Source organism: Coregonus clupeaformis, unplaced genomic scaffold (genome assembly GCF_020615455.1).
Source record: "Coregonus clupeaformis isolate EN_2021a unplaced genomic scaffold, ASM2061545v1 scaf0048, whole genome shotgun sequence".
NCBI classification, from domain to species: Eukaryota; Metazoa; Chordata; class Actinopteri; order Salmoniformes; family Salmonidae; genus Coregonus; species Coregonus clupeaformis.
In genome coordinates, this window is record NW_025533503.1 from 999,394 (window position 1) to 1,013,552 (window position 14,159).

The window sequence follows — 14,159 nt, forward strand, 5'->3', positions numbered from 1 at the left end:
AAATATTAACTCTAGCAGGTATTGAACACCGGCCAAATAATCACTAGTCAGATGTGCTAACCTCATCCCTAGTAAACATGCATTATGACATCATTATAATATCTCATATATTCCAGCCCACCAATAAATCATGCAACCATCGTGGTTAGAACATTTACCTCAACATGCCCCTCGCTTGTGCTAGAAGGCAGAGTGCTCGCTGCCGCTGACGGCACAAGCTTTTTGCGGGGCTTGTTGAGTTGGCTACTTGTTCGAGAAGGCAGAGTGGCTCTGTGCTGGTTGATGAATTTGACAATGAATTTACTAGAAAAATACATTTTTGTCGACCAGAGGTGACTGAATTGCTGCTGGAGAGAGTCATGGGGGAGGTCCAGGAGGCTCTGCCTGACCCAGTGAGGAGGGGGCTGGAGCAGCCTGAGGAGGGGCCACCACCGTTTCCACCACTGCAAGTGACAGCAGAGACTGGGGACTGGCAGGAGAGTCCGGAGGACTTACTGACTTTTAACACTCTGAGCCTGGGGGAGTTTGAGGAGATGGGGGGTAAGGTGCTGTACACCCTCAGTGTCAAGGTTAGACACATCAGGAGCTTAGCGGGAGTGAAGGGATATCAGTGGCAGGGGGTTGTGGGGGCTGAGAGCATGGCAGGGTATAGGTGGAGGGTGCTCTATAAGCTCCCAGTGCTGGAAAGGTCAGGGGTCCTCCAGTGGAGGGTATTACATGGAGCCCTGGACACCAATAGCTGGTTGGCTCGGGTTGACCTGGGAGTTGGGGAGGGGTGTCCGTTTTCTGCAATGACAGACTGTTCATCATGTTTTTTCTGTGTTGCCAGGGTAATGCCATTACTGTTGACGCCTTAGGGTTGAGTTTGAGTTGTACAAAATGATCAACAGTGTGGAGATGTTTCAGGAGGTATGGGGGCTCAGGGGGGCTGTCTGTACGGCTGGAGAGGAGGGGTTGGATGGACGGTTGGAATGTGGTGCTGGATGGTGTATTGTACTGTGGTGTTGGGTACTGGATAATGTGATTGTGTGGAGGTTGTGGTGGCACGCACTGTGTTTTTAGGAGTGGGGGTGTTAGTGTATTGAGGATGGCTCATTAAAGTAAGACAAGTCAGTCTCTCTCTCTCTATCTCTCTCCCTCTCTCTTAACAGCGCTCTGCACAGGCAGCAGTGGAGGACAGTGATAAGATCTTTACCGAGCTGATCCGCTCCATTGAGAGAAGGCGCTCTGAGGTGAAGGAGCTGATCAGAGTCCAAGAGAAGGCTCAAGTGAGTCAAGCTGAAGGACTCCTGGAGCAACTGGAGCAGGAGATAGCTGAGCTGAGGAAGAGAAGCACTGAGCTGGAGCAGCTCTCACACACAGAGGATCACATCCATTTCCTCCAGGTAACTCAACTGCCTTGATACATGTGATATGAAACTAAAACTCTCAATCATTTGGTTCTGCTCTCTCTCTCTCTCTCTCTCTCTCTCTCTCTCTCTCTCTCGCTCTCCCTCTCTCTCTCTCTCTCTCTCCAGAGTTATCAGTCTCTCTCCAGTACCAGTGTATCTTCAGACTTACCCAGCATCGTTGTCCGTCCTCTTCAGTACTTTGGAGATGTGAGTAAGACTGTGTCTGAACTGAAAGAGACACTAGAAGACGTCCTTAAAGGAGAATGGACCAAGATCTCCACTACAGGTGTGTTGAAAATAATAAGAACATCAACTTTAGACCATTGAAAGTTCCCTACTAGTCATATACATGTGGAATATGGTATGATGATAACATTCCCTCTCTCTGTGAATGTGTTTGTGTGTCTGTAGTGAATATAGTGGAGGTTGTACTGCCTCCAGAGCCCAAGACCAGAGAACAGTTCTTACAATGTGAGTCTCTTTATTCTGAAATAACTAACAGTCTCTTTTTACTGACACTCCTAACAATCCCTCTAGAAATATATAGCAATAGTAGATCTAATCAAAGACTGGGTATCTATCTGACTCCTCATATTTCTCTGATTTGATCTCTGCTGTGCTCTAATCAAAGACAGGGTAGATACAGTATCTGACTTAACTTATTGTTCTAACTCCCCTCATTGGTCTCTGCTCTTCTCCCAGATTACTGTCAGCTCACACTGGACCCAAACACAGCACACAAACGCCTCTCTCTGTCTGAAGGGAACAGAAAGGTGACCTATACAGGCCAAGTCCAACCATATCCTGTTCATCCAGACAGATTCACAAACACCTACCAGGTTTTGTGTAGAGAGGGTCTGTCTGGACGCTGTTACTGGGAGGTGGAGTGGAGTGGGGAGTGTGTTACAGCAGTCTCATATAAAGACATCAGCAGAACAGAGACAGATGGTGCATTTGGAGACAATAACAAGTCCTGGAGTTTACAGTGTTACAGAGGTAGTTATTGGTTCAGACACAATCATGTTAAGACTAAAGTATCAGGCCCTCAGTCCTCCAGAGTAGGAGTGGAACTGGATCACAAGGCAGGTACTCTGTCCTTCTACAGTGTCTCTGATACAATGACCCTCCTCCACAGAGTCCAGACCACATTCACTCAGCCCCTCTATCCTGGGTTTTGGCTCTCTGGGACTGCTGAGCTGGTTAAACTGTAGTAGAGTCCACATAGATACTAGTCATGCTGGTGTAGTCTATAGCTGAGCTGGTTAAACTGTAGTAGGGTCCACATAGATACTAGTCATGCTGGTGTAGTCTATAGCTGAGCTGGTTAAACTGTAGTAGGGTCCACATAGATACTAGTCATGCTGGTGTAGTCTATAGCTGAGCTGGTTAAACTGTAGTAGGGTCCACATAGATACTAGTCATGCTGGTGTAGTCTATAGCTGAGCTGGTTAAACTGTAGTAGGGTCCACATAGATACTAGTCATGCTGGTGTAGTCTATAGCTGAGCTGGTTAAACTGTAGTAGGGTCCACATAGATACTAGTCATGCTGGTGTAGTCTATAGCTGAGCTGGTTAAACTGTAGTAGGGTCCACATAGATACTAGTCATGCTGGTGGTGATGGTCCCCAGATGTGATTATTCATTCTGCTCTGTTTTTATGTACAATGATTTGATTGATTTGATCTTCAGAAGATGTTATGAATTACAATTCAATGCATTCATATTTTTTTAAGTGCAACGTTTTAATCTTATACATTTACATTAATCATGATGTATGCTGTTAATGTGTTGGTTGGCATTCAGAACCATTTAAATGTTTTCTCAATTGGTTCTCTGTCTCAGTGTCATTTTCCTCAGTATCATGGAACAGGTAGTGTTACTTACTTGCTAATTGAACTATATGGGCCGGTTTCCCGGACACAGATGAAGCCTAGTCCTAGACTAAAAAGCATGTTCAATGGAGATGTCCGGGAAACCGTCCCTAAATTTGGCATCTTTTATTCTCCCGTACTGCTCAGTCAAGCAACATTAAACCTGTCCAGCAGGTGGTGCTATTAACCAAACAATTAAAACATCAGCTATCTTGACTTGTCACTCAGTATATCAGTAATGTTCAGAATTGTACTTTAATATCATTGGAGATTGATGGTCTTTTTAATCCACTACCCAGAGTCAGGAACAGATGAAGTTAGGTCTGCTACTGTTCAGTTATTAAATATGATTCATGGTGATGGGAAATAAAAAATACATCTAGTAGTAGTTTTCCTTTGCTATTTATTCCAAGGTGTGTCTTTAACTTGTAAATGGATTGTGTTGAAGCTGGCATGTGGTGTAGATGATATAATAGAGTGAATAGAGGAGAGAAGAGAGGAGGAGAGGAGAACATAATATAGAAGACAGATAAGATAGAGAGAGAATTCATACCCAGGGGAGTTACTGACTCTGGCCCAAATGACACCCTGTTCCCTACGTAGTGCACTAGGCTACTTCTGACCAGATCTAAAGTAGTGCACTACATAGGGAATAGGGTGGAGATTTGCTCACTGTCATTAGAATGAAGATTTCCATCCAGGAGTTACTGTCTCTGTTCCAAATCTCTCCCTGTTCCCTGCATAGTGCACTAGGCTTCTTCTGAGCAGATCTAAAGTAGTCTTCTAGATTTTACATGTTTTCTCCCTGTCATTAGAAAATGACAATATGGTAATGACTTTAGTGGTTTCCTCCCCCTTTGTGTTTTTATTGGTTGTGTGTTATGTGTGTTGTTGTGTTAAGTTTTCCCCATGTGTTCGTAATGGAAAATCCATTAACAATGAATCACAAACAAATTATGTTCCAGTTGTGTTTAGACAACTTCATGGCTGACATCCCCCAGAACATTACCTGATGTTTTCTCTCTCTCTCAAACCATACACATTTACGTCATTTAGCAGATGCTCTTATCCAGAGCAACTTACCGTTAGTGCATATATATATATACATGACTGTAAGTCGCTTTGGATAAAAGCGTCCGCTAAATGGCATATTATTATTATATATTTTTTTCATACTGGCCCCCATGGGAATCGAAACCACAACCCTGGCATTGCAAACACCATGCTCTACCAACTGAGCTACATCCCTGCCGGCCATTCCCTCCCCTACCCTGGACCAATTGTGCGCCGCCCGGTCGCTGACTGCTACGACAGAGCCTGGATTTGAACCAAGATCTCTAGTGGCACAGCTATCACTGTGATGCAGTGCCTTAGACCACTGCACCACTCGGGAGACTATAGAAAGCAGACAACCTCAATATGGTTTCATTCCTGTAGTTATCAGGACACATGGGGTGTGGAACTATTATCTCCTTTCTAAGTGTGAACTTGTCCACTTCCCTTCATGGATTTAAAAGGAAATGACTGGTATATGTAAACTCCCTCTACCCCATGCCAACACCAATCCAATACTGTACAATTAATTCCATAGCTTAACATGGGAAATGCTCACTGCCTCCCATAAGAGTCATTGAAGCGTTGGATGAGATAGAACCCTGCCTTCACCAGGGGATATTTGTTGGACCCGTCACAACAGGTGAGGGGGGCCTCATCCTCCAGCTGCCCAAAGAAAGCCAGGGACTGCCTTGTGCTCCAGTCTCCAGCAGGGGGCAGCAAAACCCTATAGACCTGAAAGGGAAAGTGAGGAGTAAAAACCTAAGGTGAATTTACATTGATGTTTCCATAGAGACATGAGTCATATTCACTAGGCACCAAACTGAAGATAATTAGCTGAAAGTCATCATTAACACTATACTGAGTGTAGCCTATGGATATAATATATTATCATATAATATAATACAATGATCTTTGACATCGTTCAGTAATTGAGTCATGTAGGGGATGGATGATCTTTGACATTGTTCAGTAATTGAGTCATGTAGGGGATGGATGATCTTTGACATCTTTCAGTAATTGAGTCATGTAGGGGGATGGATGATCTTTGACATCGTTCAGTAATTGAGTCATGTAGGGGATGGATGATCTTTGACATCGTTCAGTTCTTGCTCTGACGGGTCTGAGTTTGTGTGAGGGGCGTGTTTTTCTTTCAGAGGTTGTGATGATTGGTTGTGGTAGGAAGTTCCTGTTGTCAGACTGGAGGAGATGATGGTCAAACTGGAGGCAGACTGTTGGGTTCTTCTCTCAATCAGGGGTCAGAGGTTGAGGGTTCAGTGTGCTGATGCATAGCTGCTGTATCATGTGTGACTTTATACATCTCAATTTGATTGAAATTACAGCTTATGTACTCAGTGAATGCATCTGAATAGATAAGGCCTGACAAAATACTAACTCTATATGCTGTGGTCTACATCCTGGGGTTTACCCAGGACATCCTCCAGTATTACTACCATCACCACAGCAGCTAGATAACTGTGGTCTACATCCTGGGGTTTACCCAGGACATCCTCCAGTATTACTACCATCACCACAGCAGCTAGATAACTTTGGTCTACATCCTGGGGTTTACCCAGGACATCCTCCAGTATTACTACCATCACCACAGCAGCCAGAAAACGGTGGTCTACATCCTGGGTATCCTGCCTATGCAAAGTACTCTGGTCAGATGAGACTAAAATTGAGCTTTTAGGCCATGAAGGAAAACGCAATGTCTGGCGCAAACCCAACACCTCTCATCACCCCGAGAACACCATCCGTTTTTCATCGGCAGGGACTGGGAAACTGGTCAGAATTGAAGTAATGATGGATGGCGCTAAATACAGGGAAATTCTTGAGGGAAACCTGTTTCAGTCTTCTAGAGATTTGAGACTAGGACGGAGGTTCACCTTCCAGCAGGAAAATGACCCTAAGCATACTGCTAAAGCAACACTTGAGTGGTTTAAGGGGAAACATTTAAATGTCTTGGAATGGCCTAGTCAAAGCCCAGACCTCAATCCAATTGAGAATCTGTGGTATGACTTAAAGATTGCTGTACACCAGCGGAACCCATCTAACTTGAAGGAGCTGGAGCAGTTTTGCCTTGAAGAATGGGCAAAAATCCCAATGGCTAGATGTGCCAAACTTATAGAGACATACCCCAAGAAACTTGCAGCTGTAATTGCTGCAAAGGTGGCTCTACAAAGTATTGAGTTTGGGGGGGTGAATAGTTCTGTACGCTCAAGTTTTCTGTTTTTTTGTCTTATTTCTTGTTTGTTTCACACACAAAAAATGATTTTGCATCTTCAAAGTGGTAGGCATGTTGTGTAAATCAAATGATACAAACCCACAAAAAAATCAATTTTAATTCCAGGTTGTAAGGCAACAAAATAGGAAAAATGCCAAGGGGGGTGAACACTTTCGCAAGCCACTGTATAGCATGTGTCAAAGAAGTCAAGTTGGGAATCACTATGTCAAATTCTGCAAACATCTTTAATCCATCATGTGACACCTGTCCTTGTTCTCATCACATAAAGGGCTGTGAAAACAATGAACACAATATATTTTGGGATGTAAACCAGAAATATGAATCACTGATTATCCATACTGTTCTGATCTAATGAGATGGATGTAGGGTCTTCTGGGCCTTTCCCAGTCATGGAGGACAGAAACATGCAGCTGTGCACCTCACTGAAGACCACTACTGAATTGGGGGTAGGGAGGATATTGTGTCAGTAAATACATTTATGACAGGTTAGGGTTAGGCATGATATTCCATGTCAGACTCAAACGTTACTAGTTCTAGTGAGGGAGAACTATCATAGTTTTAGTAAGTGAGACAGTTGTTTTGCTATTCCACTACATGTCATCCTGATGGGTGGTGCTGGGAGCCATTGACATGTGTGTTCCTCAGGCAGCAGCAGGTGTCTTCTACAGGGCTGGGTAGGGGCGGTCTGGCTGGGAGCCTCTTCTATAGGGGCTGGGTAGGGGCGGTCTGGCTGGGAGCCTCTTCTATAGGGGCTGGGTAGGGGCGGTCTGGCTGGGAGCCTCTTCTATAGGGGCTGGTTAGGGGCGGTCTGGCTGGGAGCCTCTTCTATAGGGGCTGGGTAGGGCGGTCTGGCTGGGAGCCTCTTCTACAGGGCTGGGTAGGGCGGTCTGGCTGGGAGCCTCTTCTACAGGGCTGGGTAGGGTGGTCTGGCTGGGAGCCTCTTCTACAGGGCTGGGTAGGGTGGTCTGGCTGGGAGCCTCTTCTACAGGGGCTGGGTAGGGTGGTCTGGCTGGGAGCCTCTTCTACAGGGCTGGGTAGGGTGGTCTGGCTGGGAGCCTCTTCTACAGGGGCTGGGTAGGGTGATCTGGCTGGGAGCCTCTTCTACAGGGGCTGGGTAGGGTGGTCTGGCTGGGAGCCTCTTCTACAGGGCTGGGTAGGGTGGTCTGGCTGGGAGCCTCTTCTATAGGGGCTGGGTAGGGTGATCTGGCTGGGAGCCTCTTCTACAGGGCTGGGTAGGGTGGTCTGGCTGGGAGCCTCCTGACTGGTCCCCAACTTGAGACGCTTCGTGACGGACCACCACTGTGGCATTAAGCGCTTGCTGCAGGACCAAACACATTTCCATCAGAGACTTACGCATTTATAAATGATTCATTAACCATTAATAAACTAATTATAAACCCTTTATAAACTTCTTGTAAAGAGACCCTTATTGTAAAAGGCCATTTTGCACCATAAAGCTCCCAAAATGTTCCATGAAGGTATAACAGCTGATAGCAGCATAGGACAGTAAGAGTAACCCACCCTCCATTTGCTCTTGGCAAAGTTCTTCTTGATCTGGGCGCTGACAGACTCATGGATGTTCTCATCCAGGGCTGTGTCACCATCAATCCTGAGGGAGGGAGAGACATGAGGGCCAGGCTCTGTTGGGGGCACAACAATATGTACCAGAAGGTGTGTGTGTGTATGCGTGTGCATGCACTGTACCAGGACTGCTGAAGAGCCTAGTCACGTTTAGTTATTCTTTTTCATATAAATTATATATATCACATCGTGTCATTTTGACAATATGGCAATATTATTTTTGTGCTAGTTGTCTGTACCTGCACCAAAACTCCAGTATTTTTCCTTCATAGCTTGTTCTCCATCATCTTTTTAAACAGGGAGCCAATTTGTTTTCAGCACTTTTATTTCCATGACTGATCAAAACTTGTTTTCTCATGTCTCTCTCTTGTCCCTTTGCAGCAAACATATGGTGAGCAATATGTTTGGAACATCGAATCACAATAAAAATGAGAGAATGAGAATCGCAAAACATATCATATCGGTACCTAAGAGACTAGGACGGAGGTTCACCTTCCAGCAGGAAAATGACCCTAAGCATACTGCTAAAGCAACACTTGAGTGGTTTAAGGGGAAACATTTAAATGTCTTGGAATGGCCTAGTCAAAGCCCAGACCTCAATCCAATTGAGAATCTGTGGTATGACTTAAAGATTGCTGTACACCAGCGGAACCCATCTAACTTGAAGGAGCTGGAGCAGTTTTGCCTTGACGAATGGGCAAAAATCCCAATGGCTAGATGTGCCAAACTTATAGAGACATACCCCAAGAAACTTGCAGCTGTAATTGCTGCAAAAGGTGGCTCTACAAAGTATTGAGTTTGGGGGGGTGAATAGTTCTGTACGCTCAAGTTTTCTGTTTTTTTGTCTTATTTCTTGTTTGTTTCACACACAAAAAATGATTTTGCATCTTCAAAGTGGTAGGCATGTTGTGTAAATCAAATGATACAAACCCACAAAAAAATCAATTTTAATTCCAGGTTGTAAGGCAACAAAATAGGAAAAATGCCAAGGGGGGTGAACACTTTCGCAAGCCACTGTATAGCATGTGTCAAAGAAGTCAAGTTGGGAATCACTATGTCAAATTCTGCAAACATCTTTAATCCATCATGTGACACCTGTCCTTGTTCTCATCACATAAAGGGCTGTGAAAACAATGAACACAATATATTTTGGGATGTAAACCAGAAATATGAATCACTGATTATCCATACTGTTCTGATCTAATGAGATGGATGTAGGGTCTTCTGGGCCTTTCCCAGTCATGGAGGACAGAAACATGCAGCTGTGCACCTCACTGAAGACCACTACTGAATTGGGGGTAGGGAGGATATTGTGTCAGTAAATACATTTATGACAGGTTAGGGTTAGGCATGATATTCCATGTCAGACTCAAACGTTACTAGTTCTAGTGAGGGAGAACTATCATAGTTTTAGTAAGTGAGACAGTTGTTTTGCTATTCCACTACATGTCATCCTGATGGGTGGTGCTGGGAGCCATTGACATGTGTGTTCCTCAGGCAGCAGCAGGTGTCTTCTACAGGGCTGGGTAGGGCGGTCTGGCTGGGAGCCTCTTCTATAGGGCTGGGTAGGGGCGGTCTGGCTGGGAGCCTCTTCTATAGGGGCTGGGTAGGGCGGTCTGGCTGGGAGCCTCTTCTATAGGGGCTGGTTAGGGCGGTCTGGCTGGGAGCCTCTTCTATAGGGGCTGGGTAGGGCGGTCTGGCTGGGAGCCTCTTCTACAGGGCTGGGTAGGGCGGTCTGGCTGGGAGCCTCTTCTACAGGGCTGGGTAGGGTGGTCTGGCTGGGAGCCTCTTCTACAGGGCTGGGTAGGGTGGTCTGGCTGGGAGCCTCTTCTACAGGGCTGGGTAGGGTGGTCTGGCTGGGAGCCTCTTCTACAGGGCTGGGTAGGGTGGTCTGGCTGGGAGCCTCTTCTACAGGGGCTGGGTAGGGTGATCTGGCTGGGAGCCTCTTCTACAGGGGCTGGGTAGGGTGGTCTGGCTGGGAGCCTCTTCTACAGGGCTGGGTAGGGTGGTCTGGCTGGGAGCCTCTTCTATAGGGGCTGGGTAGGGTGATCTGGCTGGGAGCCTCTTCTACAGGGCTGGGTAGGGTGGTCTGGCTGGGAGCCTCCTGACTGGTCCCCAACTGGAGACGCTTCGTGACGGACCACCACTGTGGCATTAAGCGCTTGCTGCAGGACCAAACACATTTCCATCAGAGACTTACGCATTTATAAATGATTCATTAACCATTAATAAACTAATTATAAACCCTTTATAAACTTCTTGTAAAGAGACCCTTATTGTAAAAGGCCATTTTGCACCATAAAGCTCCCAAAATGTTCCATGAAGGTATAACAGCTGATAGCAGCATAGGACAGTAAGAGTAACCCACCCTCCATTTGCTCTTGGCAAAGTTCTTCTTGATCTGGGCGCTGACAGACTCATGGATGTTCTCATCCAGGGCTGTGTCACCATCAATCCTGAGGGAGGGAGAGACATGAGGGCCAGGCTCTGTTGGGGGCACAACAATATGTACCAGAAGGTGTGTGTGTGTATGCGTGTGCATGCACTCTACCAGGACTGCTGAAGAGCCTAGTCACGTTTAGTTATTCTTTTTCATATAAATTATGTATATCACATCGTGTCATTTTGACAATATGGCAATATTATTTTTGTGCTAGTTGTCTGTACCTGCACCAAAACTCCAGTATTTTTCCTTCATAGCTTGTTCTCCATCATCTTTTTAAACAGGGAGCCAATTTGTTTTCAGCACTTTTATTTCCATGACTGATCAAAACTTGTTTTCTCATGTCTCTCTCTTGTCCCTTTGCAGCAAACATATGGTGAGCAATATGTTTGGAACATCGAATCACAATAAAAATGAGAGAATGAGAATCGCAAAACATATCATATCGGTACCTAAGTATCGTGATAATATCGCATTATGAAGTCCCTGGCAATTCCCAGCCCTAACCAGGAGTGGACAATCTTAGGCCCATTTACGACTAGTCCATAATGTAATAACTGACAATAATGTAATAGCTTTTCCATTTCTAATGTAATAACCAGTCTCCTGGCCCCTAGTGATAGATAGAGAAAGAAAGAGAGAGAGAGAGAGAAAGAGAGATAGCGTGATGGAGACAGATAGAAGGGGTAGTACCCATGACTCTATAGTCCACACCAGTCTCCTGGCCAGCATCACAGTGAGGTGATAGTCCATCAGACGGAAGTTCTGCAGAGACATGAGACAACATAAACACACTGAAGGAATGAGTGTGTGTGTGCTCAGCAGAGAGGTAGAGACAGCAGGATGACTATAGGGTTACCACCACACACTCCTGTATATATTAATGTACTGTGTGTCTGTACTACAACCCACCAGAGAGGTAGAGACAGCAGGATGACTATAGGGTCCTTTAAGATGTTGATGTACAGGTTCTGCTGTGATGAGGGCAGAGAGAGACACACAGTTACTGCTCCTAGACAGAGGGGACTACAGGTAGTGGGTTAGCGTGTGTTACTGCTCCTAGACAGAGGGGACTACAGGTAGTGGGTTAGTGTGTGTTACTGCTCCTAGACAGACGGGACTACAGGTAGTGGGTTAGCGTGTGTTACTGCTCCTAGACAGAGGGGACTACAGGTAGTGGGTTAGCGTGTGTTACTGCTCCTAGACAGAGGGGACTACAGGTAGTGGGTTAGCGTGTGTTACTGCTCCTAGACAGAGGGGACTACAGGTAGTGGGTTAGTGTGTGTTACTGCTACTAGACAGAGGGGACTACAGGTAGTGGGTTAGTGTGTGTTACTGCTCCTAGACAGGGGGGACTACAGGTAGTGGGTTAGCGTGTGTTACTGCTCCTAGACAGAGGGGACTACAGGTAGTGGGTTAGCGTGTGTTACTGCTCCTAGACAGAGGGGACTACAGGTAGTGGGTTAGCGTGTGTTACTGCTCCTAGACAGAGGGGACTACAGGTAGTGGGTTAGCGTGTGTTACTGCTCCTAGACAGAGGGGACTACAGGTAGTGGGTTAGCGTGTGTTACTGCTCCTAGACAGAGGGGACTACAGGTAGTGGGTTAGCGTGTGTTACTGCTCCTAGACAGAGGGGACTACAGGTAGTGGGTTAGCGTGTGTTACTGCTCCTAGACAGAGGGGACTACAGGTAGTGGGTTAGCGTGTGTTACTGCTCCTAGACAGAGGGGACTACAGGTAGTGGGTTAGTGTGTGTTACTGCTCCTAGACAGAGGGGACTACAGGTAGTGGGTTAGCGTGTGTTACTGCTCCTAGACAGAGGGGACTAAAGGTAGTGGGTTAGCGTGTGTTACTGCTCCTAGACAGAGGGGACTACAGGTAGTGGGTTAGCGTGTGTTACTGCTCCTAGACAGAGGGGAATACAGGTAGTGGGTTAGCGTGTGTTACTGCTCCTAGACAGGGGGGACTACAGGTAGTGGGTTAGCGTGTGTTACTGCACCTAGACAGGGGGGACTACAGGTAGTGGGTTAGTGTGTGTTACTGCTCCTAGACAGAGGGGACTACAGGTAGTGGGTTAGTGTGTGTTACTGCTTCTAGACAGACGGGACTACAGGTAGTGGGTTAGCGTGTGTTACTGCTCCTAGATAGAGGGGACTACAGGTAGTGGGTTAGCGTGTGTTACTGCTCCTAGACAGAGGGGACTACAGGTAGTGGGTTAGTGTGTGTTACTGCTCCTAGACAGAGGGGACTACAGGTAGTGGGTTAGCGTGTGTTACTGCTCCTAGACAGAGGGGACTACAGGTAGTGGGTTAGCGTATGTTACTGCTCCTAGACAGAGGGGACTACAGGTAGTGGGTTAGCGTGTGTTACTGCTCCTAGACAGAGGGGACTACAGGTAGTGGGTTAGTGTGTGTTACTGCTCCTAGACAGAGGGGACTACAGGTAGTGGGTTAGCGTGTGTTACTGCTCCTAGACAGAGGGGACTTCAAGTACATGTTTATAAAAATGATAAACATACGACAAACCAACGAAACGTGAAGTCCTAAGGCTGAACACTAAACAAGCCTTCACACAGAACAAGATCCCACCACTAACACACGCCAACAGGCTGCCTAAGGATGATCCCCAATCAGAGACAACGAGCGACAGCTGCCTCTGACTGGGAATCACACCCGGCCAAACATAGAAATACAAAACATAGACTGAAACATAGAAAACACAACATAGAATATTCACACCCTAGAAAATACACATAGAAAAACGAACATAGAATATCCACACCCTGACTCAACATACAAGAGTCCCATGAGTCAGGGCGTGACACCCAGGCATGGCCTGGCACGGGCACCACCTCAACACCTACAGCCACTCCTCCACTGCAGCTTCCTCCTGCCTAGACCAGCACCCAGAGACCAGCACCACCTCACAGCCAGGACACTGGGGAAATAAGAACAGAAGACAACATGGTCAATACAACAATAACAACAACAGGCCACTACAGAGACGGACAGAGAAGAAGTCAATAAAGGACAGGGTAATGTTTAGAAGGCACAACACAGAAGAAAACCCATGTGAAACAGGAGGTAGAATACTATCTGAACTTGTGCAATATCAAATGCGTATTTCCCCTGTTTAACACATTAAATATGGGCCATTACCCGTCTATCGAGCTATCCGTAGCTAGCTAACGTTAGCTAACCAGTGCAAATAGTCCGGGTAGCCATGATTAGCTGTTCAGGAGTCTTATGGCTTGGGGGTAGAAGCTGTTGAGAAGCCTTTTGGACCTAGACTTGGCGCTCCGCTACCGCTTGCCGTGCGATAGCAGAGAGAACAGTCTATGACTAGGGTGGCTTGAGTCTTTGACAATTTCTAGGGCCTTCCTCAGACACTCCCTGGTATAGAAGTCCTCGATGGAAGGAAGCTTGGCCCCAGTGACGTACTGGGCCGTACACACTACCCTCTGTAGTGCCTTGCGGTCGGAGGCCGAGTAGTTGCCATACCAGGCGGTGATGCAACCAGTCAGGATGCTCTCGATGGTGCAGCTGTAGGAGGATTTTGAGGATCTGAGGACC

General features: G+C 46.4%; 1 protein-coding gene across 1 annotated transcript in view; it reads left to right on the forward strand.

The window, feature by feature from the left end:
* Positions 1-14,159, forward strand: part of LOC123483237 (E3 ubiquitin-protein ligase TRIM47-like) — a 69,352-nt gene that overhangs the window by 35,343 nt on the left and 19,850 nt on the right. Inside the window, exons 3-4 of the mRNA XM_045212762.1 lie at positions 1,152-1,385; positions 1,518-1,640. Of these exons, the coding sequence (XP_045068697.1) occupies positions 1,152-1,385; positions 1,518-1,640 (357 nt within the window). The remainder of the gene's footprint in view (positions 1-1,151; positions 1,386-1,517; positions 1,641-14,159) is intronic.